Source organism: Delphinus delphis, chromosome 7 (assembly GCF_949987515.2).
Source record: "Delphinus delphis chromosome 7, mDelDel1.2, whole genome shotgun sequence".
Lineage (NCBI taxonomy): Eukaryota > Metazoa > Chordata > Mammalia > Artiodactyla > Delphinidae > Delphinus > Delphinus delphis.
In genome coordinates this window covers 50,551,467-50,575,219 of record NC_082689.1, presented here as the reverse complement: position 1 = coordinate 50,575,219, position 23,753 = coordinate 50,551,467, and the positions used below count along the sequence as shown (strand labels likewise).

At 36.4% G+C, this 23,753-nt stretch overlaps 1 protein-coding gene across 3 annotated transcripts in view; it reads left to right on the top strand.

The window, feature by feature from the left end:
- Positions 1 to 23,753, top strand: part of DNAJC10 (DnaJ heat shock protein family (Hsp40) member C10) — a 62,009-nt gene that overhangs the window by 21,520 nt on the left and 16,736 nt on the right. For all 3 annotated transcript variants that reach the window (XM_060016481.1, XM_060016479.1, XM_060016480.1), the window contains exons 10-16: positions 12,093 to 12,136; positions 12,784 to 12,921; positions 14,895 to 14,984; positions 15,764 to 15,877; positions 17,412 to 17,526; positions 22,551 to 22,678; positions 22,975 to 23,091. In XM_060016481.1, coding sequence (XP_059872464.1) covers positions 12,093 to 12,136; positions 12,784 to 12,921; positions 14,895 to 14,984; positions 15,764 to 15,877; positions 17,412 to 17,526; positions 22,551 to 22,678; positions 22,975 to 23,091 — 746 coding nt within the window. The remainder of the gene's footprint in view (positions 1 to 12,092; positions 12,137 to 12,783; positions 12,922 to 14,894; positions 14,985 to 15,763; positions 15,878 to 17,411; positions 17,527 to 22,550; positions 22,679 to 22,974; positions 23,092 to 23,753) is intronic.

Genomic DNA, 23,753 nt, shown 5'->3' with positions numbered 1-23,753 from the left:
TAAACATTTCTTGCATCTTCTTGATCTTTGCCTCCGTTCTTTTTCCAAGGTCCTGAATCATCTTCACTATCATTATTCTGAATTCTTTTTCTGGAAGGTTGCCCATCTCCACTTCATGTGGTTGTTTTTCTAGGGTTTTATTTTGTTCTTTCATCTGGTACATAGTCCACTGCCTTTTCATATTGTCTTTCTTTCTATGAATGTGGGTTTTGTTCCACATGCTGCAGGATTGTAGTTCTTCTTGCTTCTCTGTATGTTACCCTTGTATCCTGCTACCTTGCTGAATTTATCGGTTCTAGTAGTTTTTGTGTGGTGTCTTTAGGGTTATTTACATATAGTATCATATCATCTGCATATAATGACAGTTTTACCTCTTTCAATTTGGATGTGTTTTATTTCTTTCTCTTGTCTGATTGCTATGGCTAGGACTTCCAATACTATGTTGAATAGAAGAGGTGAGAGTGGGCATCCTTGTCTTGTTCCAGATTTTAGTAAGGCTTTCATCTTTTCACGGTTGAGTATTGTATTGGCTGTAGATGTGTCATAAATAACTTTTACTATCTTGAGATAGTAAAGTAACTTTTACTATCTTGAGATATGTTCCCTCTGTACCTATTTTGGTAAGAGTTTTTATCATGAATGGATGCTGAATTTTGTCAACTGCTGTTTCTGCATCTGTTTAGATGATCATGTGGTTTTTGCCTTTTCTTTTGTTTATGTGGTGTATCATATTAATTGAGTTGTGTATGTTGAACCATCCTTGTGAATTTAGGATGGATCCCACTTGGTCGTGGTGTATGATCTTTTTTATGTGTTGTAAGATTAGTTTGCTAATGTTATGTTGAGGTTTTTTGCATCTATATTTATCAAAGATATTGGCCTGTAATTTTCTTTTTTGGTTGTGTCTTTGTCTGGTTTTGGTAACAGGGTGATGGTGGCTTCATAGAATGTTCCTGGGAGTGTTCCCTCCTCTTCAGTTTTTTGGAAGAGTTTGAGAAGGGTTGGTATAAATTCTTCTTTGTATGTTTGGTAGAATTCACCTGTGATGCTCTGTGGTCCTGGACTTTTGTTTGTAGGGAGTTTTTTAATTACAAATTCTCTTTCACTTCTAATGATTGGTTTTTTCAAATTATCTATTTCTTCTTGATTCAGTTTTGGTGGGCTGTATGTTTCTAGAAACCTGTCCATTTCTTCTAGGTTGTCCAATTTGTTGGTATATAATTGTTCATGGTATTTTGTATTTCTGTGGTATCAGTTGAGATTTCTCCTTTTTCATTTCTTATTTTGTTTATTTGTGTTCTCTTTCTTTTCTTCTTGGTATGCCTGGCCAGGGGTTTGTCTATTTTCTTTATCCTTTCAAAGAACCAGCTCTTTGTTTTATTGATTATTTTTATTTTTTAATCTCTATTTTATTATTTCCTCTCAGATCTTTATTATTTCCTTCCTTCTGCTGACTTTAGGTTTTGTTGTCCTTTTTCTAATTCTTTTTAGTGGTAGGTTAGTTTGTTTATTTGAGATTTTTCTTGTTTTTTGAGGAAGGCCTGTATCACTATGAACTTCACTCTAAGAACTGCTTTTACTGCATCCCAGAGATTTTGTATCATTGTGTTTGCATTGTCATTTGTCCCAAGGTATTTTTTAATTTCCTCTTTGATTTCATCGTTGACCCATTGGTTTTTTAGTAGCATGTTATTTAGTCTCCATGTAATCGTTTTTCCTCATTTCTTTTTTTGTGGTTAATTTCTACTTTCATGGCATTGTGGTTAGAAAAGATGCTTGAGATAATTTCTATGCTCTTAAATTTGTTGAGGCTTGTTTTGTGCCCTAGTATGTGGTCAATCCTAGAGAATGCTCCATGTGTACTTGGAAAGAATGTGTATTCTGATTTTTTGGGGATGTAATGTCCTGAAAATACCAATTAAGTCTAGCTCTTCTGTTATATTATGTAGGGTCTCTGTTGCCTTATTGTCTGGAAGATCTGTGCATTGATGTGAGTGTGGTGTTAAAGTCTCCTACTACTGTTGTATTCTTATCAATTTCTACCTTTATCTCTGTTGATATTTGTTTTATGTATTTGGGTGCTACTGTATTAGGTGTATGTATGTTGATGAGTGTGAAGTCCTCTTGTATTGATCCTTTTATCATTATGCAGTGTCCTTCTTTATCCTTCTTTATGATCTTTGTTTTAAAATCTATCTTGTTTGATATGAGCATTGCAACTCTTACTTTCTTATCATTTCCTTTTGTATGAAATATCTTTTTCTGTCCCCTCACTTTCAATCTATTTTTGTCCTTTGCCCTAAAATGGGTGTCTAGTAGGCAGCATATTTTAGGCTCTTGTTTTTTTTAGCCAGTCTTCCACTCTGTGTCTCTTGATTGCAGCATTTTGTCCATTAACATTTAAGTTAATTATAGATAGATATGTATTTATTGCCATTTTAAACCTTGTTTTCCCATTGATTTTATATTTCTTCTTTGTCTCTGTTTTCCCTTTTGTCGTTTTTTTTTTTCCACACACGCACACTGTATTTTATTTTTACAAGAGATAAATAAACTGACACCAAGCATTGTAAATGAATGACCCTTTTGTGGTTTTATGATTTTCTTTTGTATTATACTTGTGTTCTCTTCTTTTTGGTTTTTGTGAGTCTATTGTATGTTTTTGATTTGTGGTTACCCTGCTTTTCTAGTGTGTTAACCCTTCCTATTTCTGCTTGCCTTAGACTGGTAGTCTTATAGGCTCAGATATATTCTAGGAAAAAAATATATACACATTTTCTTACTCCCCACATCTTATGATTTTTGATGTCCCCGTTTACATCTTCATGTTCATCCTTTTGCTGTTCATTGTGGTTATCATCATGTTCACAGAAGTTTTTGATTTCTTTTTTTTAATTTGTGTACTGGCTTATTTAAGTGACGTACTTTGAGGTTGTGATTTTCTCTTTCCTATATTATCCTGCTTCTTTTCTCTCTGATGTTTTTTTTTTGGCCACATCATGTGGCATGCAGGATCTTCATTCTTGGACCAGGAATCAAACCCATGCCCCTGCTGTGGAAGTGCAGAGTCTTAACCTCTGGACTGCCAGGGAAGTCCCCTGAGAAATTCTTTATCTCTCCTTTTATTCTAATGATAATCTTACAGGGTAGATTATCCTATGTTGTAGATTTTTCCCTTTCAGGACTTTGAATATATCTTGCCAGTCCCTTCTGGCCTGCAGTGTTTCTGTAGACAAATCAACTGATAGTCTTATGGCGGTTCCCTTGTAATTAACTCTTTTGTTTTTCTATTGCTGCCTTTAGAACCCTCTCTTTAACTTTTGCTATTTTTATTATCATATGTCTTGGTGTAGGTCTGTTTGGGACCCTCTGTGCTTCCTGTACCTGGATATCTGTTTACTTCTTTAGGTTTGGGAAGTTTTCAGCCATAATTTCTTCTAATACACTTTCCATCCCTTTTTCTCTTTATTCCACTTCTGGAATCCCTATTATGCATAGGTTGGCACGCTTTATATCAGAGGTCCCCAACCACTGTGGCCTGTTAGGAACCAGGCCGCACAGCAGGAAGTGAGTGGCAGACAAGTGAGTGAAGCTTCATCTGCCACTCCCCATCGCTCCCGCTCACTCATTACCACCTGAACCATCACTTGCGTTAACACCTGAACCATCCCCCACCCCCACCCCCATCGGTGGAAAAATTGTCTTCCACACCGGTCCCTGGTGCCAAAAACGTTGGGGACCACTGCTTTATATTATCCTGTGGGTCTCTTATATTGCTTTTATTTTTTTTTCATTTGGCTTTCTGTCTGCTGTCCTGATTGGGTGATTTCCATTACTCTGTTTTCCACATCACTTATCTGTTTTTCTGCACTATTCATTCTGTTTTTCATTGCTTTAACTCAGCTTTCATGTGGGCCAATGAGTTTTCTAATTTTTCTTGGTTCCTCTTTATAGTTTCTAGTTCCTTTTTACACTATTCTGCATTTCTGTTGATAGCCTTTCTTAATTTCTTTAGTATTTTCATTACCTCCGTTTTGAACTCGGTGTCTATTAGACTGAAGAGGTTTATTTCATTATTTGTTCTTTCAGGGGAATGCTCTTGGTCTTTTAACTGAAAGTGGTTCCTCTGCTTCTTCATTTTAGTTATATTTCTCTTACTCCCTGAGTTTAGGAGAAACAATTATCTGTGGTCTTGAATGGCTGTTTACATGTGGGGGCGTCCCTGTGTAGTTTGTGTGGGTTTAATTTATTTGTTGTAGGGGCTGTTTTTAGTATGGATGCCTGTCACCTCTTTCCTCAGCATGTGCTTGTTGTTATCCCCTTGATAGGGGGTGTGCAGATGCAGTGGCTGGTGCCCAGTCCTGGGGTTCTTGACAACAGTGGCAGCTCAGGCGACCCCCTGGAGCATGTGATGGGAGCAGAGGTGGCTTGCGACCACTCCTGTGGTCTGGGAGGGAGGCGGCAGCAGCCTGCAACCGCTCCTGGCATCTGGGCAGGCAGTGGTGGCAGCTTGTGACGTCCCCTCGTTCCCTTGCAGGCACTGCCCTACCCTCTGCAAGTGTGTGCACAGGGAAAAAGGCTACAACCCGCATCCCGCCCCTCCCCTCACGCACCCCCCAAATAATGGCAGCTGGCCTCTAAGGCGGCCCAGGCTTCCTCTGTGCACACCACCAGCCATGGTCGCACTGGATTCCAGCACTCCCCAGGGCTGTCTTCACACAGTCAACCCCAGTCCTCTCCCCAGTTCTGATTTCTGAAGCCTGAGTTCCAGTACCCAGCCCCTGCCCGCACTGGCAGACACATACCTCTGTCTGGAGAGTGCAGGGTGGTGGCACTGACCGTTTGTGCAGTTCTTCCTTCACTCTGGCTGCCGCAAGCTAGCTGCTGCACTCTTCTCCGAGTCTCTGAAGCTCCCCTTCTGTCCTGGCCAATCTCCCTGCCAGGGGGGCTGGCACCTTTCCTCTTTCACAGCTCCCTCCCAGGGACACAGGTCCTGTCTCGATTCCTTTCTTGCTTTCTTTTTTTTCTTCTTTCCTACCTGGTTACATGGAGATTTTCTTGCCCTTTCAGCCGTTTGAGGTGTTCTGGCAGTATTCAGTAGATATTCTGTGAGAATTGTTCCACATGTTGATGTATTTTTGATGTATTTGTGGGAGAAGGTAAGCATCATGTCCTACTACTCTGCCATCTTGATTACTCTGTCCTTTAAATCATTTTGAATTTATTTTTGTATATGGTGGGAGGGGAGTATTCTAAATTCATTGATTCACATGTAGCTGTCCAGCTTTCTCAACACCATTTGTTGAAGAGACTGTCTTTTCTCTATATTGTTGTTTCCTTTGTCATAGATTATTTGGGTTTATTTCTGGGCTCTCTGTTCTGTTCATCTATATGTCTTTGTACTAATACCATGCTTTTTGATTACTGTAGCTTTGTAGTATATTCTGAAGTTGAGAAGGGTTATGCCTCCAGCTTTGTTCTTTTTCCTTAGAATTGTTTTATCAATTCTGGGCCTTTTGTGTTTTCATATAAATTTTAGGATTATTTGTTTTAATTCTGTGAAAAATGTCATGGTATTTTGATAGGGATTGCATTAAATTTGTAGATTGCTTTGGGTAGTATATCCATTTTAACAATATTCTTCCCATCTAAGAATATAGGATATCTTTCCATTTTTTTGAATCATTTTCATTTCCTTTACCAGTGATTTATAGTTTTCAGCACGTAGGTATTTCACCTCCTTGGTTACGTTTATTCCTAGGTATTTAAATTTTTTGATGAGATTTTAAACGGGATTTTTTTTTTTTTTTAACTTACATTTCATTTTTAGTGTATAGAAACATGACAGATTTCTCTGTATTAATCTTGTATGCTGCTATCTTGCCAAATTCCTTGATTAGTTCTTATACTTTTTTGGGTGAAGACTAGGGTTTTGTATATAGAGTATTGTATGTCATCTGCAAAGGGTGGCAGTTTTACCTTTTCTCTTCCAATTTGGATACCTTTTATTTCTTTTCCTTATCTGATTGCTGTGGCTAGGACGTATAATACTCTGTTGAATAGAAGCTCTGGGAGTGGACATCTTCAGCTTATTCCTGAATTTAGAGGGAAGGCTTTTACTTTTCACCACTGAGTATTATGTTGGTTGTGGCTTTGTTGTAAATGGCCTTTATTATGTCATAATATGTTCCCTCTACACCCACTTTGGTGAGAGTTTTTATCATGAACGGATGTTGAATTTTGTGAAATGCTTTTTCTGCATCTGTTGAGATGATCATGTGATCATGTGGTTTTTGTCTTTCCTTTTGTTAATGCGGTGTATCACACTGATTGATTTGCATATGTGGAACCATCCTTGTGATCCTGGAATGAATCCAACTTGATCATGGTGTATGATCCTTTTCAGGTATTGTTGGATTCAGCTTGCTAATATTCTGTTGAGGATTTTTGCACCTATATTCATCATAGATACTGGCCTGTAACTTTTTTTGTGTGTGTAGTGTCTTTGTCTAGTTTTGTAATTAGGGTAAAAGTGGCCTCATAGAATGAATTTGGAAGTGTTCCTGCTTCTTCAGTTTTTTGGAATAGTTTGGGAAGGATTAGTTTAAGTTATGTTTGGTAGAATTCTTCAGTGAAGCCATCTGGTCTTGGACTTTTGTTTGCAGAAAGTTTTTCTTTTAATTATTATTACAGATTCTGTTTCACTTCTAGTGATTAGCCTGTTCAAACTGTGTTTCTTCTTGACTTAGTCTTGCCAGGCTGTATGTTTCTAAAAATTTGCCCATTTCTTCTAGGTTGTCCAGTTTGTTGGCATGTAACTGTTCATTGTATTTCTCTTCTGATTTTTTATATTTCTGTGATATCAGTTATTTCTCCTCTTTCATTTCTTAATTTCTTTATTGGGGTCCTCTCTTTTCTTTTTGATGAGCCTGGCTTGTCAATTTTATTTATCTTTTCAAAAAATCAACTCTTGGTTTTATTGATCTTTTTTGTTGCTGTTTTTTTCCCTGATCTATTTTATTTCTCTCTGATTTTTATTATTTCCTTGCTTCTGCTGACTTTGCACTTTGTTTTTCTTTTACTAATCCTTTTAGGTGGTTGGTGAGATTGTTCATTTGAAATTTTTCTTGTTTCTTGAGTTAGGCCTGTATCACTGTGGATTTCCCCCTAAGAATTGCTTTTGCTGCATGCCAGAGATTTTGTAATGTGTTCTCATTTTCCTTAATCTCAAGGTATTTTATAATTTCTTCTTTGATTCCATCTTTGACCCATTTGTTTCTTAGTAGTATGTTGTTCAGCCTCCACATGTTTGTTCTTTCTCTGTTTTTCTTTCCATAGTTAACTTCTGATTTCATATCATTGTGGTCAGAAAAGATGCTTGAAATAACTTCTATCCTCTTAAATTTGTTGAGGCTTGTTTTATGACCTAGCATGTGGTCTGTCCTATGGAACATTCCATGTGCACTTGAAAAGAATGTGTATTCTGGGGTTTTCAGGGGATGTAGTATTCTGTAGAAATCTATTAAGTCCAACTGGTCTGTTGTATCATTTAAAACCACTGTTTCCTTCTTGATTTTCTGTCTGGATGATCTGTCCTTTGATGTCAGTGGAGTGTTAAATCTACTATTACTGTATTTTTGTCAGTTTTTCCCTTTATGTCTTTTAGTATTTGCTTTATATATTTATGTACTGCTATATTAGGTGCATATGTGTTCATGAGTATAATATCCTCTTGTGTTGATTCCTTTATCATTATATAATGCCCTTCTTTGTCTTTTTTTATGGCCTTTGTCTTAAAGTCTACTTTGTTTGATATGAATATTGCTACCCCCACTTTCTTGTCATTCCCATTTGCCTGAAATATCATTTTCCTTCTCCTCACTTTCAGTCTGTGTGTGTCTTTTATCCTGAAGTAAGTGTCTTGTAGACAGTATATTTCAGGTTCTTGTTTTTCTTTCCAATCAGCCAGTCTTTTGATCAAAGCATTTAGTCTGTTGACATTTAAAGTAGTTGATAGGTTTGTATTTATTACCATTGTAATCCTTGTTTTCCAGTTGTTTTGTAGTTAGTTTATTTTTTTGTTTTTTCTTTTGGTCTGATGATTTTCTTTTGTTGTATGCGTGACTTCCTTTCTTTTTGGTCTTTGTGAATCTATTTTATGTTTTTGATTTGTGGTTACTATGGAATTCAGGTGTGTTGACCCATAACTATCTACTTGATGTAAACTGATAGCCACTCAATTCAAACACATTCTAAAAGATGTACATTTTTTATTCCCCTCCCTGGTACTTTGCAATTTTGATATCCTATCTTACATGTTTATACTTATCCTTTTATTTTTATTATAGAGTCACTTTTACAATTTTTTTTGACTGTTTAGTCTACATACTAGTTTATTTAAGTGATCTTCAATTCTTACTATGTATTTGCCTTGCCTATTTTGATCTTCTCTTTCCTAGAGTGTCTTGCTCCTTTTCCATTTAGAGAAGACCCTTCAATATTTCTTTTAGGGTAGGTTTAGTATTACTGAATCTTTTTAGTTTTTGCTTGTCTGAGAAATTCTTTCTCTCTCCTTCTATTCTAAATGATAATCTTGCTGTATAGAGTATCCTAGGTTGCAGGTTTTTTCCTTTCATAACTTTTAGTATATTATGCCACTCCCTTCTGGCCTGCAAATCAGCTGATAGCCTTATGGGGGTTCCCTTGTAATTAACTCTGTGTTTTTCTCTCACTGCCTTTAGGATGCTCTTTTTGTCTTTAAGTTTTGCCATCTTAATTATATATCTTGTGGGTCTGTTCAGGTTCATCTTGTTTAGGACCCTTTGTGCTTCTTGTATCTGGATATCTGTTTCCTTCTTTAGGTTTGGCAAATTTTCAGCCATAGTTTCTTCAAATAAGTTTTTGATCCCCTTTTCTCTTCTCCTTCTCAAACCCCTATTATGCATAGGTTGGCACATTTTATATTATTTTATAGATCTTGTAAGTTCCTTTCATTTTTTTTTTCACTTGTCTTTGTCTGCTCTTCTGATTGGGTGATTTCTATTATTCTGTCTTCCAGCTTATTCATTCTTCTGTGTCATTTAGTTAGCTGTACATTGCTTCTAGATTTCTTTTTATCTTAGAAATTGAATTATTTATTTTTGATTTGTTCGTCTTTGTAGTTTCTAGTTCCTTGTTACAGTGATATGCATTTATATTGATCTTTCTTAATTCATTTAGCGTTTTTATAACCACCTTTTTGAACTTGGTGTCTGGTAGACTGGTGAGCTCTGTTTCATTATTTGTTTCAGGGGATTTTTCTTGCTCTTTTAATTGGGAGTATTTCCTCTGCCTTTTCATTTTACTTAACTGTCTCTGTCTCTGACTTTAGGAGAAACGATTATCTATTATGGTCTTAAAGGGGTGTTTTTATGTGGTAGCATCCCTGTGTAGACTCTGTGTGTATGATGGACACCAGCCATGTCTTTCTTCGGGGTATGCTGGTCGTTATCACCTAGATAGGGAGTTTGGTTGGTTTTGAGGGATCTAAAGACTGTGCAGGGTGTGAGGTGGGACTTCCTCTTTGCTGCATAGCTGTTGCTGCCCTGTCAGGGACAGGGCCTGCTCCTCAGCTGTTGGAGTAAATGCCCTGTGGGTCGGGCTCAATCAGGCTCCATTCCCCTTGAGTGGTGCCCTGCCCCCAAAGGAGGTGATTGCTGAAGCAAGTGAGGCCCATGTGCTCACAAAGGACCAGTACACCACCTCTGTAGGCATCTGAGGCTCCAGTCGGAACCAGCCCAAGGCCTCATCCCTTCTTCTGTTTATCCCAGACCTAGTGCAAGGTTGTGGTGTGGAGTGGGTGAGGCTGGGACATTCACTAGGCTGGGGCTGTGGGTTGGGGTGTAGTGGCTGCAGGAATTGAGGTGGCTGTGCTACCACCAGAGCACTGGGCTGACCCCGTGGCAGTCTTCTTCCAGACCTGTCTGCCCCAGCTCCAAGGCTAAGCTGCTGTGTGGAGTGGGTGGAGCCAGAGCATTGGCTCCACTGGGAGGCAAACTGCGGGGTGCTCCTGCGACACTACCTGAGCAAGTGCTGACAGTGGCCACTTCCACTCCACCCAGATCACATCCCAGGACCCCAGTCTGTCTCTGCATAGCTAGACCAAGTCTTCTCCCAGGGCTTGGTTGGCCCAAATCTAGCACCAGGCTGTGGTATGGAGTGAGCAGGGCCGGGATGTTCAACCAGCTCGGATTGGGGAGTGTGGCCAAGTGGCAGCTGCCAGTGCAAAGCTCTCTCCGCCCTGATTTTTGGTAAACCAGCACATGTGTACTCCTCATGAGTAGAGTCTAGGCTTCTCTAGCCCTTCATCTGTCCCAGCAGTTCTCCCAGCAGCCAAGGGTGCTTGTCTCCTCCTTGCAGGACCCCAGGACTGGAATGTCCAGTCTGTGGTTCAACCCACTTGCTCCCCACATTGAGGGTCTGCCAATGGGGACCTTCTCTTCCTTTCAGATCCATCTCAGATGGGGGTCCCAACCCTATGCCTTTTCCATCCTACCTGGTTATATGGAAATCTTTCTTGCAGCCTTGGTTGTGTAGGAGTTCTGCCATTTTCCAGTTAGTTTTCCATGAGAATTGTTCCACATGTAGATGTATTTTGGGTATGTTGTCAGGGGAGATGAGCTCCATGTCTTCCTACTCCACCATCTTGATGTCTCCTCTACAGTTATTAATTTCTTAAAGTATCATATGGTTTATATTCAGTGGGCAAATTTTTCAGCTTAATTATACTTATGGTAAATTATACCATCAGATAGCTATAAATGTTTTTGACACTTCAAAAAAATAATTAGTTGTTGACAGATACAACCCTCACAAAATAATAATTTTTTGCAGTTACTGACTTTCCCTCATATGTATTCATTTCAAAAATGTACATGTTTGCCTCATAAAAGTATATATTTGGGGGACTTCCCTGGTGGTCCAGTGGTTAAGACTCCACACTCCCAATGCAGGGGACACAGGTTCAATCCCTGGTTGGGGAACTAAGATCCCACATGTCATGTGCTGCGACCTTAAAAAAAAAAAAATATATATATATATATATATATATATATATATTTGAAGATGATAACTTTCCGTTTCTAGGACCCTTTCTCCTAGTAAATTAAGTTGGAAGTTCAGTACCCTACACAAACGTAAACTGTATTCAAGCAATAAGATTGGTTAAAAATTGGTCCTAGTGTTAGAAAATATCCTAATTAATGAATGCATTTTCATATGTTTAATCCCAACATGGATCTTTTCCCCATACTTCACCTCTCAGCCTTTATGCTGCTGTGTTGGAAAGGTATTGCCTTGCAGATAAAATCAGCCACTCACCTCATGGGGTAAGGCCCATCTTAGGAATGTATTGCCTTGCAGCAAAAATCACCCTTAAACTTAGTCTGTCATTGAGGGGTTTTCCCTCATTTTGGCCTAATGCACATGTTTCTCTCCATTCCACACATAAGGAAAACTTTTAAAGCTTTCTGACATTATTTTACTTTTACCATAGGTAGATTGATTTTACCTATCCCCGTGAGCTCTGTGATGCTGCATCTCCCTTTCTTCTAAATCTATCTCATTGTGTCGTAGCATTCATATTTATAGGACTTACATAAAAACGGTGAAGAAGCTATTCTAAGATTGTATTGTATTTTAAGGATTCTGCACATATTGTTATTTATCAAATAGGCATTACATTTTATTACCCCAAATCATGAGATCCCTTGGATAAAGGGGACTGTTGATAGGAGGAGACATTTGAGAATAAGTTCCTAAAGAGGTACTTGCGAGGGAATTCCTTCTTTTCTTTTTAGCTGGAAATCCTGAGAAACTAAGGGGAGAGAATAAAAGACTAAGGAGAGGGAGGGGAGGGGTAGGGAGAGAAAAGGGGACGGGAGGGAGAAGAATGAGACATTGACCTCTATGTCTACCTAGTAAATAAAAGTCTCAGTATTTACCAGCACAGCCCAATTAATTGCCTAAGAATCAACATGATGGTTTGGGGGAACAGCTAATGAAAGTACAGACTTAAGCTGAAATTGCCTCATAAGTTTTTTTTCCCCCACCAGATTGTTTGACTTCACAGACACGTCTCAGGTTAAGTGGGATGTTGGTAAGCATCAATTACTTTGTAAAATTGTATCACCATGTTAAGAAACACATTTAAAAACTGATTCCAGATATTTTCTTTGGTGGTTTCTTAAACATTTATCTCACTTATTTGTAATCTTTCTTGTTTTCTGATAAATGTATTCATAGCTGTAAGTTTCTTTCTAATTAATTAGCGGTGTTCAATACATTTTAACATATGGTGTTTTCGTTATCATTCACTTTTAAGTATTCCATTAGAGTTCCTCTTTAACCAGAAAGTTATATATTAGTGTTTTTGTCATTTCTAAACATTATTTTTTGTCGTTTTATTATTTTATTTATTTAGTCTCATCATATTATGGTCAGGGAGTGCAGTCTGTGTGTTGTTGATATTTTAACACTATTGAAGCTGCCTTATGGGTTGGGAGTTTGCCACTTATGAAGATTATTAATGTTCTGTGTATTCTTGAAAATGTTTCCTATGTAAGGTGTAATTTTTATATATATTAGATTAAATTTATTAATCATGTTATTCAAATCTGCATCATTTTTTGAGTGTTCTTTTTAAAAGTTTAATGAATAGTAGGAAAGTTGTGTTTTTGCTAAATATAAATCCTTTTAACTTTTTCTTCCACTTACAACACGATTTTTTGTTTCTTTCCATTTTAGGATGGTCTTGTTAATGTAGGATGGATGGACTGTGCCACCCAGGACAACCTTTGTAAAAGTTTGGACATTACAACAAGTACTACTGCATATTTTCCTCCTGGAGCCACTTTAAATAACAAAGAGAAAAGTGGTATTTTGGTATGAATCACTTATTCAAATACATCATTTTGTAAACAATGAGCAAAACAAGGAACGAGTTTATATCACCTGATTATAGGACACTTAATTATTTAGAATATTTAATTTCTGGGATTCTGTTTAATATTTCAGTTTATAAAGTTAAGCTATAAGGATTATTTTTAAACTGGCATAAACCATTACAGTTTTAAAAACCCAAAGGTATGGAATACATTCTTAGGTTAAATGAATATTTATTGGTTTCCATTTATTTGTGTATTTTCTAATGTTAAAATATAGATCATTGGTAGGTTTAGATGGAATCTGGTATCTGTTTTTTTTAAAGCACCCTGTTTGATTCTGGTGTAGACTCAGTTTGGCAATCTACTGGTGTGGTTCACATTCCTAATTTTATAAATGAGGAAACTGAGGTTCAAGATAGTTGTCAAGGAGCTGAGACAAATACTGGCATATCGGATAGGTCCCTAGAGAACCCACAAAGAAAAACAGACTGATATAAGACAGACTACCTTTAGCTTTCTTTTCTGTATTTTAATTTTTGATATAAAACAGCAAGCTCAGATATGATCTTAGGAAACATAAATGAGTGATATTAGAAATGTGACAACACAGAGTGACGAATTAGCAGTCCCTGTCCCTCCTAAAAGCATTCAAGTTTTAAAAAATGTAAAACACTATGTCAGCTAAATATGTCTGGCAGGTGAAATTCAGAGGCTGGACAGTACCCTTCTAGATGTAACTGCCAAATTTTACTCTAAAACAAACAGGTTTATAAGAGGTTCCACTGGATTTGTAACTTAATATTTATATAAGCTGTTATGGGAGTATTTTTAGTAAAATCTTCATGAATGTGACTAAAGTGAATGAGCTTATAGTACTGAGACATGAAAGTCTTCCGTTTTGGCCTTTTAAGCCCTTTGGTAACAAGTTATTTCATAGATTTTTTGGGAATATGCTATAGATTTTTTTTTAAGCTGAAAATTGAGTTTTCTGTACTTACGTTATAGACATTGTTTCTATTGATTATTCTCATGTCAAACACAATTAAACTGTGAATACAGTGGTAGTTCCTACAAGTTTTTAATGGAGTTTTAGATCTTTCAAGTAATATATGAATTTCAAATAGTTTATTATAATTAAAGATATACAATAAACTGTTTCATCAACCCCTGTATACATTTTCTTGATGTAACTATTGCTGCACTCTGTAATAGCAGCTGCTTCCATGAGAATTAGAAGAGCAAAGAGAGTTCTATGAGAAAAATATGCTGAGGATAAAACATGGACAGAAATAAAGAAGGTTTGTTAGAATCGAGATGTGTCTATTTCAGTTGTTTTGTTTTAAATAAGAGACTTAGATCCAAAATATATTTAATTTAAAATATATCTTTTATATGTATACATTTTACTCTGTAAAACTCCTAAGTGGTTTGGTTTTGGTGCATTATTTCTAAAAATCTCTATAATAAAGTCCATTCCAGTTTTCCAATAAGTTTTTCTTAATTCCTATTAATTATTGATTGGGGTATGAAGCATCTTAGATCACCAAATATTCTAGTGTTTTAACAAGAATTCGTAAAGCATTGGCATTCTGTAAAACATGTTAGCATTAAAATTAAACTGAACATACCATAGCTTTTTCCCAGTGAGCCAGAGGTCACTCCAGGTTATTTTGAGGATTATTGTAGAATATGCAGCATAGTTAATAGAAAATTCCAGGTAATGAAACACCTAATAATGAAATTTATTTTACATCACTGTTTTTTAAAGAAACAACCCAGTTTAATAATTGCCACAATATGATATACTGTCGTTTTCTTTTTTTTGGAAAAGGACAACATTTAGGATAATTAGCTTAAAAGCTGTGTAACTTCTATGTTTTTCCTTAAAAGTTCTTTCTCTGAAAACTGAAAAACTAAGATACTAAAATAAGTGAACGTTGATTAAAAAGATTACGATTCTCTTACTTCTAGTTTCTTAATTCATTGGATGCTAAAGAAATATATTTGGAAATAATGCATAACCTTCCAGATTTTGAACTACTTTCGGCAAACACACTAGAGGTAATATTTTTTTAATAATAAATAGTATTAAATGTTGGTAACATTTCAGAACTTAACATTTTAAAATCAGCGTTTGTTTTATTCATTTTGGAGAAGAAGTAGCAGTTTCAAAGGACTTATATATATATATCAGTTGGTTCTAGGTTGAACTCTAATGCCAGGGTTGCTGGCATTGCAGCTTCAGTGTGGATCTGTAGTTTTGGAAACCTAACTAGTCCTGAAGGTAGGCTGCAGGAGGTGCATCAGAAAAGGCAAGATTTTGATCACAAAGCAACTTTGGATCTGATCTGGAACTCTTTGTTCTCGCTTACAGAACTATCTGTATTGTTCACTGAGAATTAAGAAGCAACTTCAGAAATATTCAGTTTGTAGTAGAATCAATTATTTTTTCTACTTTTTGATCCCAGAGTGTTCTAAGTCTATATCCCTACCAAACTTTTTGTTAAACCTGAAGAAATCTGACTTCCCCACCTTTCAGCTTTTTGGCTCTGTGTTGTTGAAATCATACTTTTTCCTGGCACAGTCATCGTCTTTAAGATTTTATGATTTAGTGACTCTTTTCTTTGTGTAATATTATATAATTGATTTATATAGCATTATTACAAATAAACTACAAAATAAGAATATGACTGGGTCTGAATTTTAGACAGTATTTTGAAATAATGGGTAGGATAGTTAAAATTAAGTCAAAGAAATGGAAATTATTGATAGAACTCTTAAGATTTCCCATCTCTCATGTTTCTTTTCCTTTATCACTTTCTTCTTTAATCACTTTTAAGGATCGTTTGGCTCATCATCGGTGGCTCTTATTTTTTCATTTTGGAAAAAATGAAAATTCAAATGATCCTGAGTTGAAGAAGCTAAAAACTCTACTTAAAAATGAACATATTCAAGTAAGAAAAGTGTATTCTGCCTAGCCTTCTGCTTACGTGCTCTCTTCTTAATTTAGTACATAAAGTTATGTTTTAAATAACATAAAAATGTTTATTTGAAATTCTAGGTTAAGAAACCCCTAAATGCCTTTGTTCTTCTGTTGCGTTTTCTTTTTTGTATTAAAAGTTAAAATGATATCCGAAAAAGGTTAACCTTCATTTCTTTTGGGTAGTTGGTATGTGATAAATCTGTGTGATAGTTTTTCTGGAATGCATACTATAGAATAGGATATCTTTCCCTTTTTTAAATTCTTATTTCTTTATGTAAGCAATTTCATATTCATTATTTTAAATTAGCGTATATAAATAAGCACTAAAATGAACTAAAGTAGATGCCTAAAAATTATCCGCATTTTCTCCACTGTTAATAAACCTACTAAGAATTTACTGTTATAACCTTTCAAGCTTTTTAAGTGTGGGCATATGTATGTGTGTGCACATATATGCATATAGTAATGGCTATTGTAATAGACATACATGTAAATTTATATGTATGCTTTTTAATGAAATTAGATTCACTAAATTCTCTTTCGTAAAATTTTCCATTTAGTGATATAAATTTTTCCACATACCAGTGTAATATATATGTGTATATGTGTGTGTGTATGTAAATGTATCAGTCATCGTCCTAAAGACCAAGCAGTATTTCACTGTATGGTTACACCATGATTGTTTGACAAATCCTCTTTTACTGGTGACTTTGTTTCCATTTTTATATCAAAAAGATATACTGCAAAAATGCAGTATGAGGAATTTTTTGAACCAAGGTGATATATTTTCTTCAAAGTTTTTTATCCTCATTACCAGAGTCTTCCAGGAAGTTTATATCAGTTTATATTCTTACTGACAGCATGTAAGTGACCGTTTCTCTATACCAGTGCCAGCCCTGGTATTATCATTCTTTATAATTAGCACTGTCCTGATAGGCCAAAAGTGATTTGTTAATAATACTCATTTTCATTTATTTGCTTTCTACTTTATTTTCCATGTATGTCTCTGGCCCATTTTCTTTCTCCTGATAGGATGTTCATATTTTTATTTCTTAATAGATCCTTTGTTTTAAATGCTACAAATATTTGGTTTATCATTTGCCCGCTGGATTTTTTTTCCATACCATATGAAAATGTGAACCTTTTTCTTTATTATTTCTGCTTGTAGGGTTTCTCTTAAGACATTCTCTCTTTCCCCCACCCCACGATTATATAAATATTCTCTACATTTTTAGAAGGGTGGTTTCTTAAACAACTTAATATTTTCTTGGAAATTTCCTCTCAGGTTTTTGAAATCTCTAGGAGGCATTTTTTTTTATAACTAAATTTAGTTTCAGTATTAAATGTAAATTAATTAGTTCTGTCTCTTACTTTCATGGTCCATTAACTTCTGTTTAGAAGCTGCGTTGTTACAGCAATGTCATTTTTGGATTATCCTTATGAATATTTAACTGAATGGGTAAGATTTTATTTTCAACGGATTAAACCTTCTCTTTATACTTTAGGTTGGCAAGTTTGACTGTTCCTCTGCACCAGACATCTGTAGTAATCTCTATGTTTTTCAGCCATGTCTAGCAGTATTTAAAGGACAAGGAACTAAGGAATTTGAAATTCATCATGGTAAGAAGGGAAAAGTGATAAAAATTTCTCAATTTTCAAATAGTAATTCTTAATTCTACTTTTTAACCTTGTTTTATATGGACTTGATTATGAAAAATAACTTTGTTCTCACTTATTAGTAAATTTGTTTCTTGTGGGGAAAGATATTTTGAATTAAATATAGTTGTTTTATCTTCTTTACTGTTTAAAATAAATCCCTTTTTTCTCCCCAATATTTTGATCACTGTTTCAGTAAGAGCTCTGATGACTTGTCAGGCTAGTAAGGAATTTCAGGGTTTGTCTTGTTGACAAAAATAAGAAACACCTAGTTTCCATTTCAGTATGCCAAATGTAGCATCTCAATCATTAGGGGCAATTTCTAGACATTGTTTTGGATTTTTCAAACACTAGATGACCAGACATCTCCATTAACTGCTTTGTTATCTCTCTTGAATTTATATTTCTGCATTTCACCTTGTTTGGGACTTTAGCCCTGCATCATGAAAGTACAGTTCCAATTCCTAGGGTTTGGAATACATCATCGTCCCTGTCCTAAAAAAGGTCAAATGTAGCAAAAGAGAGACATAAACTACTGACTATAACACAGTTAGTAAATAACAGATATTGATAACTATGCCTGTTACATGACAAGCACTCTTTTAGGTGTTAGGAGTGCAAAATTATAAAACATGGACTCTGCTCTCAAGAAACTTAAAATATCATCTAGTGGTGGGTGAGAGGAGGGAGATTTATAAGAAAATATGAAAAACATTGTAATAGTCATTATGTATAAATTATAAGATTAAATAAAGAGACTTTTGCGTAGTATAGGTCAGGAGGTGATCTTTGAATTAAAATGACATTTGAATACTCAATTTCCCAAAGCAAATAAGAGAAAAACAAGTGAGGCCCTGTAGACTGAAGGAATTCTGTGAGCAAAGACTTGACAAGATAAACTTAACAGTAACTACTGTTTATTCAGTACTTTTTATAAATGCGATGTTTTTCTAAAAGAATTTGCATATTGTGCATATCCATCTTTATCTTCACAACAACCCAGCAAGGGAGAAAACTGAGGCTCAGAAAGATAAAGTAACTTGCCCATGACAACCAGTAATTGGTCAAGGTAGATTCTGTATCCAAGTGTGTCTGACTCCAAAGCCTATGCTTATAGCCACGCTAAACTATGCCACCTCCTGAAAGTGCTGGAAATGACCCAGGTTTTAATAATGGAGTTCTGTTCCTCTGAAATATTTCTCAGATTCCCCCTCGCTGCCTTATTTCAGGTCCATCATCTCCTTCATCTTCTTTAATATTCTCCAATATAATTGTCTCATAGCATTTTCTCTTTACAATTAATTACTTGTTTTATCTGCAGATTTATTACCCTAGAATACCTAGAACATTCACATGTCACTTTTTTGCCTTGAATCTCCTGATCTCTTTTAGAATAAACTTCAGATTCCTTAGCATAGGAGCAATGACTTTGTCTTGCTCACCACTGTACTTCCAGCACCTAGGATGCTGGTGCGTAGTAGCTCAGTAAATAGTTGTCAAATTAATAGGGTACATTCACTCTGTGCCTCTGCCTGTTTTTCCAGCCTCATCTCCCACCTCTGCCCCTCCAAATAATCTTAGCTCCGCTACTTGTAGATCACTGAAAATGTTCTTTCACTCCTATGCCTTTACACAAGATTTTTTTCTTACTCCTGCAATGTAATCATTTCTTCCTGCCCCTCAAAATATTTAGCAAACTCCCAGTCACCCTTCAAAACTTTGCATAAAGCATTTTCTCCCTGTAATATACCATGAATACCCAAGTACTTCCTTTTGTATTTTGTCACTAACTTTATAGTGTAACTTGTATTATTTCTTTGTATTTAAATAGGTGTTGAGTATTGGATTTAAATAGGTGTTTATTGTGAACATTATGAACTAGTAGAGAAAACAGACAAGTAGATGGTCAACTTTTAAAATGTCTGAAGTGAGGAGTATTATCTATTTCTGAGTAATAAATTACGCCAAAACTTAGCTTAAAACAACAAACATTTATTAACTCACACAGTTTTTGGTGTTCAGGATTCTGAGAACAGCTTAGCTGAGTGGTTCTGGCTCAGGTTTTCTCATGAGGTTGCAGTCAGGGTGGGTAAGGACTACAGCCATCTGAAGGTTAGACTGAGGCTGGCAGATTTGGTTCCAAGCTGACTCATGGCATAGTCAGGAGGCCTCAGTTCCTTACCAGGTGGGCCTCTCTGTATGGCTACTCACTTCTCTCAGAATGACTTACGAGACACACACACACACACACACACACACACACACACACACACACACACGCAATGATAATCTGATCTCAGATAATATAAACCGTCACATCCACCATATCCTATTGGTCACATCCACCAACCCTGGTACAGCAGTGGTATGAGTACCTGAGGTAGGGATCATTGGGGGCTATCTTGGAGACTGACTACCATAAGAGAGAAGTATGGGTTGCACTTAGGCAGAACATATAGATGGAATAATTTTCTGAGGTTAGAGAAAGCAAGCTCTTCATTGAGATCTAAAGTAGAAGTAATGGTTATACAAATAAAGAGGTGTTAAACACATTCCAACCCCAGGAACCAGCGAATGTATTCATGGACTCTGAAATAAAAGGGTACCTCATTCATTCTTAGAAAGCAAGAATTTCAGGATAACTGGAATGTTGAGTGTGGAAAGGAATGAGACTTGAGGCTTGAGAGGGCACCAGGGGTCCAAATTATGTGTTTCCTCTGTCAGGTAAAGTAATTTGGACTCTATCCTGGAGGCAAAGCAGAGGGATTCATGGATTTAAGCAGAGATATGATTCAACTAGTTCTACATTTTAGAAAGGCGACTGGCTGCCTAGAATGGATAGAAACAAAAATTGGACGAAAGGAGAGCAGGTAGAAGTCTGATGCAGTCATTTATGTAAGAGGAGATGGCTACCTTATCTAAATAGTGGTAATGTGGATGAAAAGAAGTGGACAGAGTTTTTAAATACCGAGAATACAAATCAGTATAACTTGATGATTGTGGGGGGTTTGGGGGGGTGTTTTGGTTTTGTGGGGGGGGCGGTTTGGCTGCATTGGGTCTTTGTTGCTATGTGCAGTCTTTAGTTGCGGTGAGCGGGGACTACTCTTCATTGCAGTGCATGGGCTTCTCATTACAGTGGCTTCTCTTGTTGTGGAGCACCGGATCTAGGGCGTGCAGGCTTCAGTAGTTGTGGCTCACGGGCTCTAGAGCACAGGCTCAGTAGTTGTGGCGCACGGGCTTAGTTGCTCCACAGCATGTGGGATCTTCCTGGACCAGGGATTGAACTTGTGTCCCCTGCATTGGGAGGCGGATTCTCAACTGCTGTGCCACCGGGGAAGCCCCAATGATTGTGTTTAGATTTTAGATGTAGGGGAATAAGAAAAGGAAACCCAAGCTTCTGACTTGGTGAATTGGCAGCTGAGTGACTGATTGCACCATTCCGTGAGGAAGAGAACCCTGGGGGAGGAGGTGCCATGGAGTAGACACCCCCAGTTCACAGTTGAATATAGGCCTGGTCCTTACGAGAAGAGTTTGGGCTAAAGCTGTAGGTACAAATGATCATCATATCAATGGTAATTGAAGCCTTGGGTGAGTATGAGCTTTTCAAAAGTGCATAGAGAGACAAAATCAGGGCCCTATGGGTCATTTTTAAGGAACTGTCAAAGATAGAATTCATGAAGCAATTCAAGCAGCAGCAGCTAAAGAGTGAGAAAAAAGCAGGAGAATGTGGTGTCATTTTTCACTCTATTTAAATATTTATGAAAATCTCTCTCTTCTACTGGCCTGTGAACTCCTTAAGGAGAAGGTCTGTATCTTTTTTAATTTTGCATGCACTATGGCATTTAAAACAGGACCTGACACATAATAGGTGCTTGACTTAATATTGACTATCGAGTGAATAAATCAGAGGGCACATGGGAAAATGGACTATGTGCTGGTCCTAAGAAAGCTATTATTTGCCAAGCCAAGGAGTATATATATATATATATATATATATTTTTTTTTTTTTTTTTTTTTTTTTTTTGCGGTACTCGGGCCTCTCACTGTTGTGGCCTCTTCCATTATGGAGCACAGGCTCCAGACGCGCAGGCTCAGCGGCCATGGCTCACGGGCCTAGCTGCTCCGCGGCATGTGGGATCTTCCCGGACCGGGGCACGAACCCGTGTCCCTGCATCGGCAGGCGGACTCTCAACAACTGCGCCACCAGGGAAGCCCTAAGGAGTATATTCTTTAGGCAGTGGTCTTTAAGCAAGGGGACAACATGATCAGATGAATGTTTTTGTAACTTGCCTGTGGTAGCAATGTAGAAAATGAATTAGTTAAGGAAGGCAGAACAGAAAGACCAGCTTGGTTATTTCAGTAGGTCAGACTGAATTTAGGCAGTAGCCTAAATTGGGGTTGGAGATGGTAGGAGATGGAGCTATGATACAAAGAAAGAAGGCAAGAATAACTCCGGGAAATCTTATTTAGGCACCTAGTGGATGATTATGCCATTGCCAAGGTAGGGAAGGTGAGAAAAGGAGCAAGTTTAGGGGAAAATAGCTCATACATCAATTTGGATATATTTTGTTTAAAATGTTTATATGACATCAGTAAATATTTCCACTGGGCAGTTGGTAATACAGGTTTTGAATTCATAAGAGAAGTCTAGGTTGAAGAAACAGATTTAAGAGGCTGTAACAGTAGTTCAGGTAAGCAAAAAGAACTCGACACTGCAAGGAAATTATTCTGCCTCTGAGGATGAAGGAACTTTTCAAAGAGATCTTGACATTTTATCTGATCCTCTAAGAAACAGAGTAAAGGAAAGGTTTCTCCTGGCAGAGCAAACCTATGTGTATATAGTATACGTAACACTAAAACCTCAACAAAATCAATTTGTTAATAAGTGTATCTTCTCTTTAATATTTCAAGTACAAAAGCTTTGAAATGTTTCTATGGATAAAAAGACAGAATGTAGATTTTAATTTTTCTCTTTCTCTGTTTCAAAGGAAAGAAGATTCTTTATGATATACTTGCCTTTGCCAAAGAAAGTGTTAATTCTCATGTTACCACACTGGGACCTCAAAATTTTCCTGCCAATGACAAAGAACCATGGCTAGTTGATTTTTTTGCCCCTGTAAGTTATGTTTATCTGTCAGATTTTGATATTGTCATTTTCTCTTGTCGCAGCAAAAAAACATTTTCTGGGTAACCTTGAACCATGAATATTAGAATCATGTTACTCAGTTTGGCCACTGCCACATATTCTAGGAAAGGCTGATATACTTGCCCCTCCCCTCCAAGGACTGAGAATATAAATGCATAAGATTTGTAACTAAGTATGGTTTGTCTTACTTAGAATTTGCTTGTTGTAAAAATGGTGTTTTTTTGTTTCATTTGGCTCAGTGCTTATGAATATTTTTTCTTTCATAGTGGTGTCCACCATGTCGAGCTTTATTGCCAGAGTTACGAAAAGCATCAAAGCATCTTTACGGTCAGCTTAAGTTTGGTACATTAGATTGTACAGTTCACGAGGGACTCTGTAACATGGTAAGGCAAAGTACAAAAAATTTATTCTAATTAATGTTTTTGTAAAATGTTTTGGCAGCCTAATGTTAAAGCAATAAAATAACTTTCAAATGTACATCTAACATTTAGAGTAGTAACAAATTATTTAAAGAAATAACTTCAACAAAATGATATAAAATTATGATTGGACTAAATGTAAATAGATAATATGTGGTTCAGTGTAGACAGGGTCTTATTTATGAAACTCAGAAAAATATTTAGTTGACTTGATAAAATACATGATTATTTGATTTTTCAATTATTTAAGATTTTTTTTAACTTAATATTACCTTTTGGTGGTCTATAGTTTTTATTCTTTGTCTTTTAAGTGTAGTTAATAGAAATTAAACAAGCTTCTTAACTTTTGTTTACATACAACATATTTTCTTAGGTTAATAAATACTCTTCAGTTTAGGAAGAACTAGAAATTATAAAATATCCTTGGGGGGAAAAAAACCTAAATCAAGCCTCCAGATATCAGTGTATAGGAAATCCAATGACAGAGGAACATGTCAGGTGACACCAGGTACATAAAATCTCCAAGTTCCAGCATGTAGAGAACTTTACAGGACAAACACCAGTTTATTGGATATATACATTGAAAGAAGGAAAAAAAAGATGAAAAAGACATATACAAGACATAT